This window comes from Salmo salar, chromosome 10 (assembly GCF_965601325.2).
Source record: "Salmo salar chromosome 10, fSalSal1, whole genome shotgun sequence".
Lineage (NCBI taxonomy): Eukaryota > Metazoa > Chordata > Actinopteri > Salmoniformes > Salmonidae > Salmo > Salmo salar.
Genome location: NC_138300.1, coordinates 69,322,093 through 69,342,267, shown reverse-complemented (window position 1 = coordinate 69,342,267; position 20,175 = coordinate 69,322,093). Strand labels below are relative to the sequence as shown.

General features: G+C 42.1%; 1 protein-coding gene across 3 annotated transcripts in view; it reads right to left on the bottom strand.

Moving 5' to 3' along the window:
- LOC106560721 (alanine and arginine rich domain containing protein) overlaps positions 1–20,175 on the bottom strand; it is a 164,778-nt gene that overhangs the window by 110,940 nt on the left and 33,663 nt on the right. For 2 of the 3 annotated variants that reach the window (XM_082957124.1, XM_082957125.1), the window contains 13 exons: positions 18,579–18,716; positions 14,400–14,551; positions 14,154–14,180; positions 13,679–13,715; positions 13,432–13,504; positions 13,283–13,343; positions 13,001–13,200; positions 9,747–9,939; positions 9,576–9,637; positions 9,392–9,479; positions 3,259–3,308; positions 3,092–3,170; positions 2,932–2,976 (listed from right to left, as the gene is read on the bottom strand). In XM_082957124.1, the coding sequence (XP_082813250.1) occupies positions 2,932–2,976; positions 3,092–3,170; positions 3,259–3,308; positions 9,392–9,479; positions 9,576–9,637; positions 9,747–9,939; positions 13,001–13,200; positions 13,283–13,343; positions 13,432–13,504; positions 13,679–13,715; positions 14,154–14,180; positions 14,400–14,551; positions 18,579–18,716 (1,205 nt within the window). The remainder of the gene's footprint in view (positions 1–2,931; positions 2,977–3,091; positions 3,171–3,258; positions 3,309–9,391; positions 9,480–9,575; positions 9,638–9,746; positions 9,940–13,000; positions 13,201–13,282; positions 13,344–13,431; positions 13,505–13,678; positions 13,716–14,153; positions 14,181–14,399; positions 14,552–18,578; positions 18,717–20,175) is intronic. The other variant, XM_082957126.1, reaches the window with a different exon arrangement.

Here is a 20,175-nt window from a genome sequence, read left to right as displayed (position 1 = left end):
TCGTATAAAGCAGTCAAAAGGTTGAGTATTTGGATCCATATTTCTAGCACACAATGACTACATTAAGCTTGTGACTCTTAAAACCTCTACAGGATCAGTGTTCCCCCCCACAGGACGGTTGAGCTAACGTAGGCTAATGTGATTAGCATGAGGTTGTAAGCAACAAGAACATTTCCCAGGACATAGACATATCTGATATGGGCAGAAAGCTTAAATTCTACTTAATCAAACTGCACTGTTCAATTTACAGTAGCTACTAAAATGAAAGAATACCATGCTATTGTTTGAGGAGAGTGCACAGTTATGAACTTGAAAATGAATCAATAAACTAAATTTGGCACATTTGGGTAGACTAGATAAAACATTTTGAACAGAAATGCAGTGGTTCATTGGATCAGCCTAAAACTTTGCAGAACTTTGCTACCATCTAGTGGTCAAAACCGAAAATCCGCCTAACCTGGAATAGTACATTGCAACCTTGATCTTGCATTTCAAAGATGGGGGGGGACGCATGTTTTATCTTTTACCAGATCTAATGTGTTAAATTCTATATTAATTTCACATTTCCACAAACTTCAAGGTGTTTCCTTTGGAATCAAGAATATGAATATCCCTGCCTCAGGTCCTGAGCTACAGGCAAATACGGTTGAAAGTTAACATAAACGACTTTTAATGACTCCAACCTGAGTGTTCCACAAATTTCATGTTAACAAACTATAGTTTTGGCAATTCGGTTAGGACATCTACCTTGTGCATGACACAAGTAATTTTTCCAACAATTGTTTACAGACAGATTATTTCACTAATAATTCACTGTATCGCAATTCCAGTGGGTCAGAAGTTTACATACACTAAGTTGATTGTGCCTTTAAACAGCTTGGACAATTCCAGAAAATGATGTCCTGGCTTTAGAAGCTTCTGATAGGCTAATTGACATCATTTGAGTCAATTGGAGGTGTACCTGTGGATGCATTTCAAGGCCTACCTTCAAACTCTGTGCCTCTTTGCTTGACATCATGGGAAAATCAAAAGGAATCAGCCAAGACCTCAGAAAAAAACAAGTAGACCTCCACAAGTCTGGTTCATCCTTGGGACCAATTTCCAAATGCCTGAAGGAACCATGTTCATCTGTACAAACAATAGTACACAAGTGTAAACACCATGGGACCACACAGCAGTCATACCGCTCAGGACGGAGACGCGTTCTGTCTCCTAGAGATGAACATACTTTTGTGCGAAAAGTGTAAATCAATCCCAGAACAGCAAAGGACCTTGTGAAGATGCTGGAGGAAAAAGGTACAAATGTATCTATATCCACAGTAAAACGAGTCCTATATCAACATAACCTGAAAGGCCGCTCAGCAAGGAAGAAGCCACTGCTCCAAAACCACCATAAAATAGCCAGACTACGGTTGGCAACTGCACATGGGGACAAAGATCGAACTTTTTGGAGAAATGTCCTCTGGTCTGATTAAACTGTTTCAAGCCGAAGAACACCATCCCAAATGTGAAACACGGGGATGGCAGCATCATGTTGTGGGGGTGCTTTACTGCAAGAGGGACTTGTACACTTTACAAAATAGATGGCATCACGAGGAAAGGAAAATTACGTGGATATATTGAAGCAACATCTCAAGACATCAGTCAGGAAGTTAAAGCTTGGTCGCAAATGGGTCTTCCAAATGGACAATGACCCCAAGCATACTTCCAAAGTTGTGGCAAAATGGCTTAAGGACAACAAAGTCAAGGTATTGGAGTGGACATCACAAAGCCCTGACCTCAATCCCATAGAACGTTTGTGGTCAGAACTGAAAAAGTGTGCGAGCAAGGCCTATAAACCTGACTCAGTTACACCAGCTCTGCCAGGAGGAATGGGCCAAAATTCACCCAACTTATTGTGGGTACCTGAAACGTTTACCTAAATTAAACAATTTAAAGGCAATGCTGCCAAATACTAATTGAGTGTATGTAAACTTCTGGCCCACTGGGAATGTGATGAAAGAAATAAAAGCTGAAATAGATAATTCTCTCTACTATTATTCTGACATTTCACATTCTTAAAATAAAGTGGTGATCCTAACTGACCTAAAACAGGGAATTCTTACAAGGATTAAATGTCAGGAATTGTGAAAAACTGAGTTTAAATGTATTTGGCTAAGGTGCATGTAAACCTCCGACTTCAACTGTAGATTTGGGTATGTTATATTAAGCAAACATTTTTTTTAAAAGGGTCCCATCCTAAAGAGGTTGTTAACTTGGACGCATTTGCAGTTTGTTTTGGTTGCGTTTCAGATTATTTTGGGCCCAATAGAAATTAATGGTAAATAATGGATTGTCATTTTGGAGTCACTTTTATTGTCAATAAGAAAGCAATATGTTTCTAAACACTACATTAATGTGGATGCTACCTTGATTACAGATAATCCTGAATGAATCCTGAATAATGATGAGTGAGAAAATTAGAGGGTCAAAGATCATGCCCCCAAGACATTCTAACCTCTCACCATTACCAATGACAGGGGAGGTTAGCATTACTTGGGGGTATGATCTTTGACACTAACTTTCTCGTTCATCATTATTCACAATTCATTCAGGATTATCCATAATCATAGTAGCATCCACATTAATATAATTTCACTCTTTTTATTGCATACCAATTAGCTATTTGATTCATTTATTTTATACAGTCATTATTGCTCATCTTCATCAAGTGTCAATCATTTCAAACGATGAAGTAGCACTACAAATAGAAAAACTATATAGAATCACAAAACATTGAATCTATTCCTACTAGAGGTATGCACTGACCTGCTCGATTTTTTTTAGCTTCTTAAAAGTGTTAAATGAAAGAAAGAAATTGTTAACATTAATTCTATGGTAGATTCAAGTTATTGAACGTGGTAAATTAACTAAATTTAGTTGTGAAGTTACCTTCAAGATCATCAACATCACCCAACCCAAGCTCCTCCATTATGTCTGTGGAAGAGAATATGGGAAAATGTTGCACAAATAGAAGGGATTATTTTTAAAGTATATAATACATAAAATTGACATAAATAAATACTAAAGCACTAAAAAAAACTTTCCTTACCAGTCTTTTTGTCAGCATCTTTTTTGGACAGTTCAAGCTTGGTCAAGATGGACAAAGTTTCCCTTTTGATTTTCTCTGGCTGTTGAGACCGAGAGGAAAACATTGTTACTTTCACACCAAGAATAGTGGCTCTTAACTTTGAGTGTTTTCCCGATGTCAGTACTCACCTTTTCTGGGACATTGTCATTGTCGGCGTCATTATCATAGTTTCTTAAAACTGCAAGAGAGCAAATGGGAATGTGGTGAAACATTGTGATTGGCTCCTGTTCTCTCTCAGCCTATCAACAGTCAGGAGGACAGCACAAAGCCAGTTGGATGAGCTGGCTTGGCCATGCTAAATGAAGCCAGAACAGTTTTGTCTCTCATGCAGATGAGATCACGGTTAATACACTGAGACAGTAGATGGTTAGGGGAATGGACGATCATAACAAAACAGATCTGGGTCTGTATCCACAGTCTCAGGAAAGGTCCTAGGATTCCTGTTGTTTTAAGACTTTTATATTTTTTTATGACAATGTGGTGAGTGATGAACATGAATTGAACATTAATTTCTCATGTCCTCCAATGTTACAGTCATGACACAAGTGGCGCTAGGTTGTCAAATCCTCCCAGGTGTTTCTAGTACGACCAACTGTTTTCAGCCACTGGTATTGTTGAATTTGGTTGTTATATTGGCAGATTTGCTACAAACTATTTAGCTGCCAGTTGAGGACTTGTGAGGCGTCTGTTTCTCAAACTAGACACTAATGTACTTGTCCTCTTGCTCAGTTGTGCACCGAAGCCTCCCACTCCTCTTTCTATTCTGGTTAGAGCCAGTATGCCCTGTTCTGTGAAGGGAGTAGTACACAGCGTTGTACAAGATCTTCAGTTTCTTGGCAATTTCTTGCATGGAATAGCCTTAATTTCTCAGAAAAATAATAGACTGACGAGTTTCAGAAGAAAGTGCTTTGTTTCTGGCCATTTTGAGCCTGTAATCGAACCCACAAATGCTGATGCTCCAGAAACTCAACTAAGTCTAAAGGCCAGTTTTATTGCCGCTTTAATCAGCACAACAGTTTTCAGCTGTGCTAACATAATTGCAAAAGGGTTTTCTAACGATCAATTAGCTGATAACGGGCCTCTGTATGCCTATATAGATACTGCAGCTACAATAGTCATTTACAACATTAACAATGTCTACACTGTATTTCTGATCAATTTGATGCTATTTTAAAATGGACAAAAATGTGCTTTTCTTTCAAAAACAATGACATTTCTAAGTGACCCCAAACTTTTGGAGGGTAGTGTATAACAATAAATGTCACTAGAAAACAGCATACCGTTTTCAAACATATGACTATTTTACACCATTTTAAAGACAAGACTCTCGTTAATCTAACCACACTGTCCAATTTCAAAAAGGCTTTACAACGAAAGCAAAACATTAGAATATGTCAGCAGAGTACTCAGCCAGAAATAATCAGACACCCATTTTTCAAGCTAGCATATAATGTCACATAAACCCAAACCACAGCTAAATGCAGCACTAACCTTTGATGATCTTCATCAGATGACAACCCTAGGACATTATGTTATACAATACATGCATGTTTTGTTCAATCAAATTCATATTTATATAAAAAACCAGCTTTTTACATTAGCATGTGACTTGCATTCCCACCGAACACTGCCGGTGAATTTACTAAATTACTCACGATAAACGTTCACAAAAAGCATAACAATTATTTTAAGAATTATAGATACAGAACTCCTCTATGCACTCGATATGTCCGATTTTAAAATAGCTTTTCGGTGAAAGCACATTTTGCAATATTCTCAGTAGATAGCCCGGCATCACAGGGCTAGCTATTTAGACACCCAGCAAGTTTAGCACTCAGAAAAGTCACATTTACTATAAGAAAAATGTTATTACCTTTGCTGTCTTCGTCAGAATGCACTCCCAGGACTTCTACTTCAATAACAAATGTTGGTTTGGTTCAAAATTATCCATAGTTATATCCAAACAGCGGCGTTTTGTTCTTGCGTTCAAGACACTATCCGAAAGGGTAAATAAGGGTGACGAGCATGGCGCAATTCGTGACAAAAAAATTCTAAATATTCCATTACCGTACTTCGAAGCATGTCAACCGCTGTTTAAAATCAATTTTTATGCCATTTTTCTCATAAAAAAGCGATAATATTCCGCCCGGGAATCTGCGTTTAGGTAAACAGACGAAAGAAAATAAAGCATTCGGTCGACTCGGGCACGCGCCTAAGCCCATAGTACTCTGATCGGCCACTTGCCAAAAGCGATAAAGTGTTTCAGCCAGAGGCTGCCTCGATATCGTTCAGCTTTTTCCCGGGCTCTGAGAGCCTATGGGAGCCGTAGGAAGTGTCACGTTAGAGCAAAGATCCTCAGTCTTCAATAAAAAGAGCCAAGATGAAACAACTTCTCAGACAGGCCACTTCCTGCATGGAATCTTCTCAGGTTTTGGCCTGCCATTTGAGTTCTGTTATACTCACAGACACCATTCAAACAGTTTTAGAAACTTTAGGGTGTTTTCTATCCAAAGCCAATAATTATATGCATATTCTAGTTACTGGGCAGGAGTAGTAACCAGATTAATTCGGGTTCGTTTTTTATCCAGCCGTGTCAATACTGCCCCCTAGCCCTTACAGGTTAAACAATGACGCGGCTAATATATGGATTTTTCCCGCTTTAAAAAAAAATGTATCCAAAAAAACACATTCTGTGACGTGCTCAGTTTTTGGGTGGCATGAAGCTTTCATTAGACCAATGAAATTGCCAAACGGGTTAAGGTCAAACAACTTTTTTGTTTACTGTTTAGATTAAATCGAGCGCTCTCAAACTTCCCATCATTCTGATTACGGTAGTCATTTTGTCACCATCATCATGGCAAAGACACAGAGAAATGCATATGATGCAGCTTTCAAGTTGAAGGCGATTGATCTGGCTGTTGGAAAAGGAAATAGAGCTGCTGCACGGGAGCTTGGTCTTAATGAGTCGATGATAAGACGTTGGAAACAGCAGCGTGAGGAATTGACTCAGTGCAAAAAGACAACTAAAGCTTACTGCAAATGTTTTATTTTTTGTTACAAGCCGTGTTTCGTTAAAGCCTATTTATTGTTGTTACAAGCCGTGTTTCGTTAAAGCCTATTTATTTTTGTTAGAAGCCGTGTTTCGTTAAAGCCTGTGTAAAGTTCATTTGTTTCAATGTACCGGTAGGCACCTGCGGCTTATAGACATGTGCGGCTTATTTATGTTCAAAATAAAAATAAAAAATTAAATTCAGTGGGTGCGGCTTATATTCAGGTGCGCATAATAGTCCAGAAATTACAGTACATGAAACTTGTTCTTATGCTACATAAAGTTAACGTGGGCTATTTTCAGCACTTTTCTGGAATGCTTGATTGTTTTCATTGCTTTTGGGAAGCTTAGCAGAAGCAGCCATGCTCATGCTATTTATGTTAGTGCAGAGTGATCTGCACAGAGTGGACTTCCTACTAACGGCACACCACCTCAGTGCTAATAGTATAACTCATAAGCACATGATTACTGCATACAATAGCTGTTGGATCCACAGAGACATTCAGGGCAGTTTGTGGGACATACATTAGGTTACTTACATTGTGTGTCTTCCAACGCCCCTGGGATAATGTACATTTGATGAAGCATTATGACAACTCAGCAACAATGGTAGGGATTAAATGAACTGGGCTTGGGTAATTGATAAGTAATTGTCTCAACGCAGCCTTATAATGCTGTGAAAGCGTCCAGGAACCCAAATGATTTGGGTGGATCCCATCCTACTTATAAAACAAGTTGTTTCCTGAAGGTATCAAAATTGTCAATAAATGTTATACCCACAGAGCTGCAATAGTCTCGTAGCCAGTTATGGAGGGCTAAAAGTCTGCTGAAATGTTCAACGCCACGATTTAGGGAGGGCAGTGGGCCAGATATTATGGGGAGTTTGTCGGTTTCAAGCAGTGACCTAATCAGTCCTTTAAAATCCATCTTCAGCTGTTCTGAGCTGCCCTTCATAATGTCATTGATTCCCACATGAACTATGATAGACTCATTTCCTGATGCTGGTTTAAAATATTTGGGAGCAGCGTATTAATATCCAGTACTCGTGCTCCTGGATAGCACAACGTTTTTGCTCCAGATATGGAGATATTTCTGCCCAATACAACGGTCGGAGAAGGGAATGGAGAAATCCGCCCATTTCTACCCCTCACATAATTCGTTGAATCTTTCACGGTTCCACGAGAAGCAGGATAGCGTACGCCCGCTACTCCCGGCGACAAGTCCAGACCTCCCACAGCAGGCAGGACCCAGTCAGATCCAGAGAGAGGGAAAGGAGCCGAACTCGACGACAAAGCCTCTGCTGGAGTCAGTGTACTTGGAGTCAGCACCGTCGTTGCAGACACAGAGGCAATCCCAGCGATGAAGGTGCAGGTAGATCAGGCACCAGTGCAGCGATGCTATTTCTTATGTCAATCTGCTCCGAACCTCTTGCAGTCAATCTCGTCCACTTAGAGGCATGCCGCTGCGTTTGGACCAGCGCTGATTGGAACAGTCTTCATTACAAGATGGAGGAGGAGAAGCAAATGGAGACGACTTCTTTGGCATACAAATTCCAGGCAGCACAGACCATTCGGGCAGGGACAGATGACAAGTCAGGGAAATATCCATCAGACACGAGTGGCGTCAAGCCATAGGAGTTGAGATCAAGAAAGTTCTAATTTGCGTTTTCCTCATAAATTCATGCAAAATCGAGATTTGCTTGCTAAGCATAGCCACCTCATTCCTGTAATCCTCCGCTAGCAAACAATTGCCACATTGGAACTCTGGATTGTCAATACTGTCCCGGACCAGCACATAATAAAACACAGCTTCTACAGCGCTGGAAATGTTTGTTAGATATTCCAGGTGAAGCGGGCTCCATTGCAACCTAGCTAGCTAGCTGGCTAGTTGGTAGCAGGTGTTGACACAAACACTTATAAAATAAAACCAAGTAAAAAACTTTGGAAAGAACAGGCCGAAGCAACAGGTCGAGGAGCAGGAGGTATCAGAGTTTGTGACAGGAAATGACGGCAATATATATGTACCTGTATTTACCCCCCCAAAAAATGAAACGCTAATTAGCTGCTAATGTGGCTATCATAAAAAACTACAAAAGCCATGATGCTCTGGACGAGACTGACAAATTGAGGCAAAGGTAAGAATCTCTGGATTAACTATCTAATGTTAGCAAAATTTAGTAATGAATAAATGGGCTAAATGTCTTTAAATTGAAAATTCCGTAAAACGGTCTTGAGCAACTAAACTGACAAGACCTGTTAGCAAATATGTCAGATAGAGATGACGTGCAGGGATTTGTAGTCTTGCATAATGTCTACTTTGATGATATTGAGCATTTTCGAATCTGAAGAGTATATAGAGCCAAATATATTGACAAAAGTCAACTTGTCCTAGAGAGATTTATATGGTTATTAAAACGTCACGCGAGGGTAAACGTACACGAAACACAGCCCTTATTTTAAGTGTTTCTAAAATTCCCTATGGAAAAACTGAATGGTGGAAAAACGATAGGAACCATTTCCCTGTTTAATATGGGTAATATGACACCTCCACTGTGGGGCTCTATGGGCACAGGCATAAACGTTGGTCTAACTACTAAAGTGAGACTTTATCCTCGTGTTTCTTGGATATTTACATTATTTGTTCACAAGTTAGGTTGTTTTTCATTGTTGGAGTCTGCTTCCACTGCTAGCGAAGAAAAGAGACATCGTAGACCTCTACTAGTCAGATTCACACAGACACAACTGAAGACTCGAGTGGCCCTGTTACCACAGTAAGCATAAAAGGGGCATGTGAAATGTTTGGTTTTATCTGTGATATTTTGGTTAAAAGACTCAGGTCACAAAATATTAAAATAAATAGAACAATATACCACATTAGTTCTTAATAGAAAGACATTCCTTGTTTTAGAAACATTACTAAACATGATTATCTGTTTTGTTTTGTGTTTTTTGGTGTAATTAAGGCAACAAAAAATATTTTGGCTGGTAATAAAAATATGAGTGGCTGGTCATTTTTTTGGTCTACCTGCCACAAGTGGTATATTTATACTTATATTTTTTTGCAGGATAGTCATACTTGGAGCGTCAAATTATAGCTAGAATGATCGTAAATAAAGCATAGCTATAACGGCAGTCATCCATCCTTTTGCTTAGAGATCATCAAGTGCTGATGATGTTAAACATTTTACAGATAAATGTGAGAATGAGAATTACCTTCTTTGTTCTCCCCTGAAATAACGGAAACATGTGGCATCTTTGCAGGATCTCGGCCATGCTGTTTTCTGGGACTAACAGAGCCAGACTGGAAGAGGAGTTTGTCTGTTAGTAAATCTGACAGTATGACCATTGGCCAATGCTACCAGGGAGGCCAAAAATATTCCTTGTTTTCTTACAGTACCTCAGTGTCCCATGAGTCTTCCTCATCATCTCCCTTCTCCAGACCCAACTCAGAAAGAAAATCTAAGAAGGAATTGTTTCCAAATGTTATATTTTTAAATGCATATATTTCAAGTAAAGTACAGACATAATCTCTGGACAGAGATTTTTCTCTCTAGATTTAGCAAGTTACCTCTTTGTTTTTCTTTGGAGGTGTCTTCACTTCCAGGGACTGGTGAATCATCGACAAGGGAATCGTCTTTCTCCTCTTCTGTCTGATATTTTGTCTTTCCCATCTCCTCCTTGAAGCTTTTCTCTTCCTCATCTTCTTCATCACCACCTCTGTCTTCGTCATAATCTTCTTCATCCTCTGTGGAATCTTTTTCCTGAGTGGAGAAAATCATTTGTTAAGGCTCTGTTAACTGCAACAAGCACCTTTTCGATGATGATTAGTTTATAATATTGGTTTGTGTTTGAAGGAATCAAAAGAAAACATTGAACTACATGCCTAAAGCCTAGTAGTTGTACTATAACTCACCACCTTTAACTCTTACCCATTTGATAGGCAGATTGATGCCTTTGACTGGGTCTTCATTGTCTCTAACCTCTAATGTTGCCCTTTCAACGTACTCTGGCTCATCCTCGAAGGGCGAATCAACATCGACATCATCAATGTCTGTTTGAGGCAATTCTTCCTCTTGATCTGAAAATCCATCGCTCATGTCAGACTCATGCTGCTGAACAGCAGTGACATAAGTACGGACTTTGCTGTGGGTACTCTGTAGCTCGACGGCATCCTTCTCAGGTTTGTCCTCATGAGTTTCACCAGGGTCATTCTGGTCAGTAGTCTCCTGGTCAAGTCCACCTTGTTCGTCAGAGATTTCATCTATATCCTCTATTGGAGTTTGAGCAGCATTCATGGCATCAGGCGTTGGGTCATCCTCGGAATCAAGGTCTGAGGCAGCCTCGTCTTCACTTGAAGTATTTCCAAACATTTTACGAGTCTCAAGACTATGTTTTATTGGTGTCACTGGAAGTCTACCTGATATCACATCATAGTTCTCAACAAAGCTCTCAATGTCCTCTTCTCCTAGAATTCCTAGTGTGTTATGAGAATCGTTTCCCTCATCAGGAACTTTGATAGTACCACTGGCAAAATCATATTGCAGTTTTTGGTTTTGGCTGTCAGTGTCTTCGCTTCCCTCTTTGTCTTTGTCATTCATGGCATTATCCTGTCCCTTGTCGTCTGCCATCTCTTTTTCATCCTGCCAATCATCAATCATCGACACAGGAACTGACTCATCTGACTCAACATCCTTTTGGGGTTGAGAGATATCCAGCTCATCAGCCCCTTTACTTAACATCTCCTCGTCTGCAGTAGTAGATCTGGATAATGCACTCGTAGACCTGGATATTGGTGATCGCGAGTCTCTTGGCTTCAACTTCCGCCCATCTGTACTCTCAGGCCTGGATATAGGGGATTGTGAATCTCTTGGTGTCAACTTCCGCTCATTTGTATTTGCAGGCCTCAATATTTTACTCGTAGGCCTTGATATTGGTGATAGCAAGTCTCTTGATGTCAACCTCTGCTCATTTGCACTCGGAGGCCTGGATATTAGTGATAGCAAATCTCTTGGAGTTGAAGGCCCTCTCTCCAAATTGTCCATGTCCTTTATCTCTCTTCTGGGGGACCTTGGAGGGCTTGTCCATTTACGAGGAGAGTTCTCATCTGTCTTGTGTTGAATGGGAGCAATAGCTTCTTCAGGTTCAAGAGACCCTGTAGCTGCTACATCCCTATTCACATAGTAATCATCATCATCATCATACTTATTTTTATCCTCAACTTGTTCACCAATTAATGGTAAATCATCATCAAATGATTCTTTCATGGCAGCCTTTTTCTCTCCTGGTTCTGGAGACTCTGCAGGAGAGGCATCGTCATTTGGCATCTCCTCAACTTCATCTACCACATCTTCGTCTTCCCATGAATCATCAGAACGCTGTTGGTCCTCGGCCCGGATTCTTGGTGATGCGACACTCAGGCTTGGTGACAACTTGCCTGAAGCATGAACCTCTAAACATTCATCTCTAATGGGTGAGGCACCTTTTTTGACATTGTCATCTGATGAAGAATTCCAGAAGTACTTGGGTTCATCTACCTTTGGTTTTAGTGAGATGCACTTTGGTGATATGCTTTGCACGGGGGAGGTCGATGATTCTAGTTGGAAATCTGATATTAGATCTTCTCCTTCAAGATGGGGAATCTCATCAATTATCTCATCTTCTTTAGTTGTTGAGGCACCATCGACTTTGTCATTTTCATCTGAGTGGGAATACCATGAGGATTTGCATTTATCTACCTTTAGTTTAGCAATGTCATGATCATCATCATCATCATCATTTTTGGAATCAAAGGAATCGTCTGAAGATCTTGACCTATGCGTTTCACCATGAGAAACTGTGCTTGTGTTTTTCGGCTCCCCAAGAGTTGAGGTATGATCTAAAGTTTCTCTGATATCTTTATCATCAGCAATAAGCTTTGCCTCATCACTCCAGTAGTCTGCAGGTGCATCCTCCTCACCAATCCCTTCTTCATCATCATCATCATCAAAATCATCCCAGTTTCTCTGTGATGGAAGAACTCCTGTGCTGTGTGGGGGAGTCTTGGGCACTGCCGGAAAACCTGCCTCTGGAACAAACTTATGATCTGATGTCCCATTTAGCTCATAACCTAAACTGTCCTCTTCATCTGAAAACCTGGACTCTACCCTGATGGCTGACACCACACAGTCCTCCTCTACATCTAGAGTCGCTGGGATACCATAGTTTGATGTTCCAAATAGAATCTCAGGAACCATTCTCTCATTGGCTTGGCTCTCCGCATTGGAAACATTCTTAGGAGCCCCCATCTCTCCAGCTGGATCGACATGTTCTGAATCAGCTACTACAGTATCAGAGACCTTAATAGCGGAAATAGTTTGATCATCCTCATCAACAATATCAACAGCTTCAGCACTGGACGTTTTGGGCACTTCCTCTGCTCCAATTCCTTCTGCCTTGACCGAAGTTGCTGCAACGTCACACTCTTCCTCCTCTTCACCTTCCTGCTCTTCTTCATAGTCATCATCATCATCCTCATCTTCCTCCTCATCGTCATCATCATCTTCATCCTCGTAGTCTTTATCGTCTTCGTCATCATCTTCGTCCTCTTCATCATCATCCTCATTGTCTCCCTCAGGGCTTTCCTCAGGTGAGTCTCTACCTCTCGCCTTACTACCAGACGGCTGCTCGGAGGACAGCTCACTCCCCTGAGTCTCCTCCAGCTCCGCTCTGTCGTATTCTGCTTGTAAATGTGTTAATGGATGAGTAAAAGGAGAAAAGGGAGAGAATAGAGAAGGGTGTCACACAGAAGCTCAAGTTAACACAGTGTTAGCTACACTACATTACCTTTCTGGAACTCTGGAGACGGGTAGAGGTCATCTGGGCAGGTTTGGAGGTAAAGGAGGCAGAGGGTGAGGGGGAGACTAGGTGCTGGGGGGCACTGCTGGGTGGGAAAGCCTTGGGGAGGGATGGGTTTCTCTGGACTCGGTTCTCGCTCTCACGCTCGGCTTCAGGGCCGCTCCATGGCTTTTCGAGATCGGTTACAGCTACAGGGCAGGGGTGATAAGTTACTACACAGCCACAGACTAACAGAGGGTTACTAATAAGTTAACAAACTTAAATTATTACCGTCATTCTTTCCCTTTTTGGAGGCATTCATCAGTTTCTTTAGGTTTAGCTTTGGATGTTTCTGTAAGATAAAAGGAAAATCATACAGCTAATCAAACTCAAAATTAATCAACAGATGGTTGTGGAAATAATGGATTCATCATAAAGACCTTTGGGGTTATATCCAATTCGTCCTCTTCATCTGAGGATGGCCAGGAATCGTCAGCCGCACTTTTTGACGCCCTAAAATGTAAGGCAATTTGATGCAGAGAAGTAATGAGGTTCATGGTTGTGCAAATTTACTTACTATATCAGAGAAGATGTAGCCTGTTCCCCCATCCTGACCACTGCCTTGAAACAAGATGTAAGCTCGCGAGATAAGGATGGTCGAACGAGGCTAGGATGATCATTGCTTACCGACTTATTGACTCCGTTTGCGAATTGTCTTCAACATCTGCAACACGGTAAGCCAAATTAGTATTGTCAAGGATCACTTTCAACAGTTCTAGGTGTGATAACATTTAAAATCAGCTGATGATCACAAACAACAAAAGACATACATCTACAGCTTCACCATGAAATGATTAATCTCACACTGCAGATTTTCACACCCTAACTATCTTAAATGAGAAAAGCCACCGGGAGAAAAGCTCACTACAAAACACTGCAATCAAGTGTATAGAACAACAAGCTCAGACGTCTATCCTCGTTGGGATCAAGAAGGCCAACACTAGCTGAACACAAATTAGTCAGTTAAATACCGAAGTTAGACCTTAGATAGAAGATACTTTAGCCTAAATGCCTCACAAATACGTTCCTTTATTCTCTGAATTTACACAATGCTTTACAAGTTTGTCTGATCTTGTTGTGCTATTTTCACTGCTGGCAATACCTCTCCCTCCTTCACTTGCTCCTTGCTCTAGATCCAGCCAAGTGGTATTGCATGAGGGGTAAATGAAACAATCGAGGTGAATGAATAATATTAACATGGAAATGAACATGAAAAATTGCACATTGCCATAACCTGTTACAGAAGACAATACATACAGTAACTCACATTTGCATTATAGTCATTAGTAAACAACACACATAAATCAATGTAACATTATGATGAGATGAAATGGAATCCTTTATGTACCATCTTTGTCAGTTGCTGGTCCCCCCAGAGAGAAGCCTGCTTCTTCGGAAGGGCTGCACAACATGGAAGCTTGCTTCTTTTTGGCAGGGGCGTGGGCGGGAGACGGCATGGACTTCCTCTTGGTGCCATGCTCAATAATAAGATGGGAACAACTGAAACAAGGATGACACAGGATTGGAAATGCATCTACTGTTAAATAAACTTTATTGATCCGAAAGAGGAAATTGGATTCGTCACCAGCATAAGTCACATAAAAGAACAAGACAGACACACAGGCATACATGAGAATACGGAGACAATATTGCTGGTGGAACAAGAATAGAAAATCTGTTAACTGTGCTAAACAACTAAGAAAAGACAACGGACAACAAATCAAATGTTATTTGCCACATGCAATGAATACTTACAAGCCCTTAACCAACAACGCAGTTCAAGAAACAGTTACTAAATAAACTAAAGTAAAAAAAAAATATATCTAAAAGTAACAAGAAAATTACATATCAATAACGAGGTTATATAAAACATTAATTTGTGGGCCTACAGGTTAGTCGTGGTCATTTGTAAAGTGACTATGCATAGATAATAAACAGCGAGTAGCAGCAGTGTAAAAACAAGGGGGGGGGGGGGGGGGGGTCAATGTAAATAGTCCAGATGGCCATTTGATTAATTGTTCAGCTGTCTTATGGCTTGGAGGTAGAAGCTGTTGGTCCTAGACTTGGCGCTCCGGTACCGCTTGCCGAGCGGTAGTAGAGAGAACAGTCTATGACTAGGGTGGCTGGAGTCTGACAACTTTTTGGGCCTTCCTCTGACACCGCCTAGTATATAGGTCCTTGATGTCAGAAAGCTTGGTCCCTGTGATGTACTGGGCCGTACGCACTACCCTCTGTAGCGCCTTACGGTCAGATGCCGAGAACTTGCCATATCAGCTGGTGATGCAACCGGTCAGGATGCTCTCGATGGTGCAGCTTTAGAACCTTGAGGATCTGGGGACCCATGCCAAATAATGTCAGTCTCCTGATGGGGAAAAGGTGTTGTTGTGCCATTTTCTTCACAACTGTCTTTGTGTGTTTGGACCATGATAGTTCGTTGGTGATGTGGACACCAAGGAACTTGAAACTATCGACCTGCTCCAATTCAGCCCCGTCGATGAGAATGGGGGCCGGTTCCGCCCTCCTTTTCCTATAGTCCACGATCAGCTCCTTTGTCTAGCTCACATTGAGGGATAGGTTGTTGTTGTTGTCCTGGCAAAACCCGGCCAGGTCTCTGACCTCCTCCCTATAGGCCATCTCATCGTTGTCGGTGATCAGGCCTACCACTGTTGTGACGTCGGGCAAACTAAATGATGTCTTGGAGTTGTGCTTGGCCACGCAATCATGGGTGAACAGGGAGTACAGGAGGGGGCTAAGCACGCAGCCCTGAGGGGCACCAGTGTTGAGGATCAGCGTGGCAGATGAGTTGTTGCGGAGGGAAGTGTTTAGTCCCAGGGTCCTTAGCTTAGTGATGAGCTTTGTGGGAACTACAGTGTTAAACGCAAGGCTGTGGTCAATGAACAGAATTCTCGAATAGGTGTTCCTTTTGTCATGTAGGTATTACAGACTCGGTCAGGGAGAAGTTGAAAATGTCAGTGAAGACACCAGTTGGTCCATGCATGCTTTCAGTACACGTCCTGGTAATCTGTCTGGCACCGCAGCTTTGTGATTGTGGTTTCATCAGACCAGATAATTGTATTTTTCAGGGTCTGAGAGTACTTTAAGTGCCTTTTGGCAACATCATAGTGCTGTTCAAATCAATAGTTATTTGTCAGATGCTTCATAAAAAAAACAGTAAAGAAAAGGTGTAGACTAAGAGTCAGATGCTAACTTACCGGCTCTTCTCAACAAGGTAGAGGAAAAAATTGAAAAGTAATAACACATAACAATAAAAGTAATAAAAAGCTCCCAGTCAGCTTTCCAATCTATCCCAATGGTGTTTGATGGGGTTGATGTAAGGGCTCTGTTCAGGCCAGTTAATTTCTTCCACACCGATCTCGATCTAATCACCCAACATCAGTGCCCGACCTCACTAATGCCGGTGGCTGAATGGAAGCAAGTCCCCACAGCAATGTTCCAAAATATAGCAGAAAGCCTTCCCAGAAGAGTGGAGGCTGTTAAAGGAGCAAAGGGGGACCAACTCCATGTAAATGCCCATGATTTTGGATTACTGCAACTCACTGTTGGCTGGGCTCCCTGCCTGTGCCATTAAACCCCTACAACTCATCCAGAACGCCGCAGCCCGTCTGGTGTTCAACCTTCCCAAGTTCTCTCACGTCACCCCGCTCCTCCGCTCTCTCCACTGGCTTCCTGTTGAAGCTCGCATCCGCTACAAGACCATGGTGCTTGCCTACGGAGCTGTGAGGGGAACGGCACCTCCGTACCTTCAGGCTCTGATCAGGCCCTACACCCAAACAAGGGCACTGCGTTCATCCACCTCTGGCCTGCTCGCCTCCCTACCTCTGAGGAAGCACAGTTCCCGCTCAGCCCAGTCAAAACTGTTCGCTGCTCTGGCACCCCAATGGTGGAACAAGCTCCCTCACGACGCCAGGACAGCGGAGTCAATCACCACCTTCCGGAGACACCTGAAACCCCACCTCTTTAAGGAATACCTAGGATAGGATAAAGTAATCCTTCTAACCCCCCCCCCCCCCCTTAAAATATTTAGATGCACTATTGTAAAGAGGTTGTTCCACTGGATATCATAAGGTGAATCCACCAATTTGTAAGTCGCTGCTAAATGACTTAAATGTAAATGTAAATGATTTTGGAACGAGATGTTCGACAAACAGGGATCCACATACTGCTGTCCATGTAGAGTATATAGTGCATTCGGAAAGTATTCAGACCCCTTGACTTTTTCCACATTTTGTTACGTAGCAGACTTATTCCAAAATTGATCGAAATTATTTTTCCCCCCCTCAATCTACCACAATGACAAAGCAAAAACAGGATTAAAAACTTAAATATCACTTTGACATAAGTATTCAGACCCTTTACTCTGTACTTTGTTGAAGCACCTTTGGCAGCGATGACAGCTTTGAGTCTTTTTGGGTATGACGCTACAAGCTTGGCACACCTGTATTTTTGGAGTTTCTCCTATTCTTCTCTGCAGATCCTATCAAGCTTTATCAGGTTGGATGGGGAGCGTCGCTACACAGCTATAGTCAGGTCTCTCCAGAGATGTTCGATCTGGTTCAAGTCCGCGCTCTGGCTGGGCACTCAGACTTATTCCGAAGCCACTCCTGCAGTGTCTTGGCTGTGTGCTTAAGGTCGTTGTCCTGTTGGAAGGTGAACCTTCGCCCCAGTCTGAGGTCCTGAGCACTCTGGAGCAGGATTTCATCAAGGATCCCTCTCTGTACTTTGCTCCGTTAGATCTTTCCCTCGATCCTGACTAGTCTTCCAGTCCCTGCAGCTGAAAAACATCCCAACAGCATTATGCTGCCACCACAATGCTTCACCGTAGGGATGGTGCCAGGTTTCCTCCAGACGTGACGCTTGGCATATTTGTCAGGTGGAAATCTGTCCTTTGGTCTAACGAATCCAAATTTTAGATTTTTGCTTCCAACCGCTGTGTCTTTGTGAGACGCAGAGTATGTGAATGTATAACTTCTGCATGTGTGATTCCCACCGTGAAGCATGGAGGAGTTGGGGTGATGGTGCTTTGGTGGTGACACGGTCTGTGATTTATTTAGAATTCAAGGCACACTTAACCAGCACGGCTAACACAGCATTCTGCAGCGATACACCATCCCATCTGGTTTGCGCTTAGTGGGACTGTTTTTTGTTTTCAACAGGATAATGACCCAACACACCTCCAGGCTGTGTAAGGGCTATTTGACCAAAGTGAGTGATGGATCAGATGACCTGGCCTCTACAATCACCCGACCTCAACTCACTTGAGATGGTTTGGGATGAGTGGGACCGCAGAGTAAAGGAAAAGCAGCCAACAAGTACTCAGCATATGTGGGAACTTCAAGACAGTTGGAAAAGCATTCCAGGTAAATGCGGAGAGTGTGCAAAGCTGTCATCAAGGCAAAGGGTGGCTACTTAGTACAATCTCAAATGTAAAATATATTTTGATTTGTTTAACAATTTTTTGGTTACTACATGATTCCATGTCTAAGGAATTGACAGTTTGAGAACTTACGCGTGGTGTCCGTTCATCACAGCATAGTCATCGGACGACCATCCATTATTGTCCTTTAAGGTGATGTCTGCGTCGTACTGCAGGAGTAGCCGCACCATACTGATTTGTCCATTGCAAGCAGCGATCATCAATGGGGACCTAAAAGGTAACATAAGATTGAGGTTGAATAAACGTGCACATATCAGTCTGTGCATTCTCCAATATCAGAATCAAGCATTCCAAAATTCCATTCCCTTTCTTTAAGTAACCTAATCACTGATATGACAAAAGCTAAGTAATGGAACCCTTGCCGTCATCTATTAATGTGTGTCAGACCACAGATTACATCAAGGCAGGGAAGAAAAAAGGAAGAGTTGCCATGGCACCCTAGGGGGCAGCCTAGCTGGGCTGTTAAGAGCTAGCAAATGTTATTATATTTTGTGTTTTTATGTTCAATTATTTTTCTGCAAGCTATTGGTAGATAATTAGATAGAGATCAAGTAAATCTGGGATCTATTATTTTCAATAGCAGCAGGAAATGTATTAGAGCTATTGGACTGCTAAGATAGCTGCTAGGTTTGCCAATGTGGTTTTCATTTGAACATACTGTCCTTGGGGAGCTCATGCCGGGGATTTCTTCTGAGGTGTCGGGAGGCTTGGACAGACTGGACTCATGCTGAATCGTGGCGCTGTAATTGAAGCATGCTACACCGGGACTGGGAGACCATTCAGCCACTGGAGATCACTTAGGCAGGTTTAGCGTAATGACTGAGCCGACTCGACTAAGCGAGGATGGCGAGGCAATGACAAAATGTGCAAGGCAAGGCGGAGCCAGGCCTACTTGCAAATCGTCGCAACCAAAACGGATCGAACAGTGAATAATCCTGGCTGGCTAGTTCTGCCATCTATTCCAAGGACAGCAACCATTGTCATCTGGAGGACTATACAAATGTGTTATGTTTTGCACAGTTAAATTTTTTTGGCTATGTGATTTTTACTGCAATTTAGCTTTTAGCTGTGAATGTGTAACATGTTTGAAGTTCGGCCAAATGTATGTAATTAGTGGATTCGGTGATTTCAGCCACACCTGTTGCTGACAGGTCTTTAAAATCGAGCACACAGCCATGCAATCTCCAAAGACAAACATTGGCAGTAGAATGGCCTGATTGAAGAGCTCTGACTTTCAACGTGGCACCGTCATTGGACAGCACCTTTCCAGCAAGTCAGTTTATCAAATTTCTGCCCTGCTGGAGCTGCCCCGGTCAGCTCTAAGTGTTGCTATTGTGAAGAGGAAAGGTCTAGGAGCAACAACAGCTAAGCCACGAAGTGGTAGGCCACACAGAACAGGACTGCCGAGTGCAGAAGCACATAGCTTTTAGAAATCGTCTGTCCTCAGGCTGGAACACTCACTACTGAGTTCCAAACTGCCTCTGGAAGCTATGTAAGCACAGTAACTGTTCGTCGAAAACTTGATGAAATTGGTTTCCATGGACAAGCAGCCACAACCAAGCATAAGATCACCATGGGCAATGCCAAGCATCGGCTGGAGGAGTGTAAAGCTCACCACCATTGGACTCTGGAGCAGTGGAAACGCGTTTTCTGGAGTGATGAATCACGC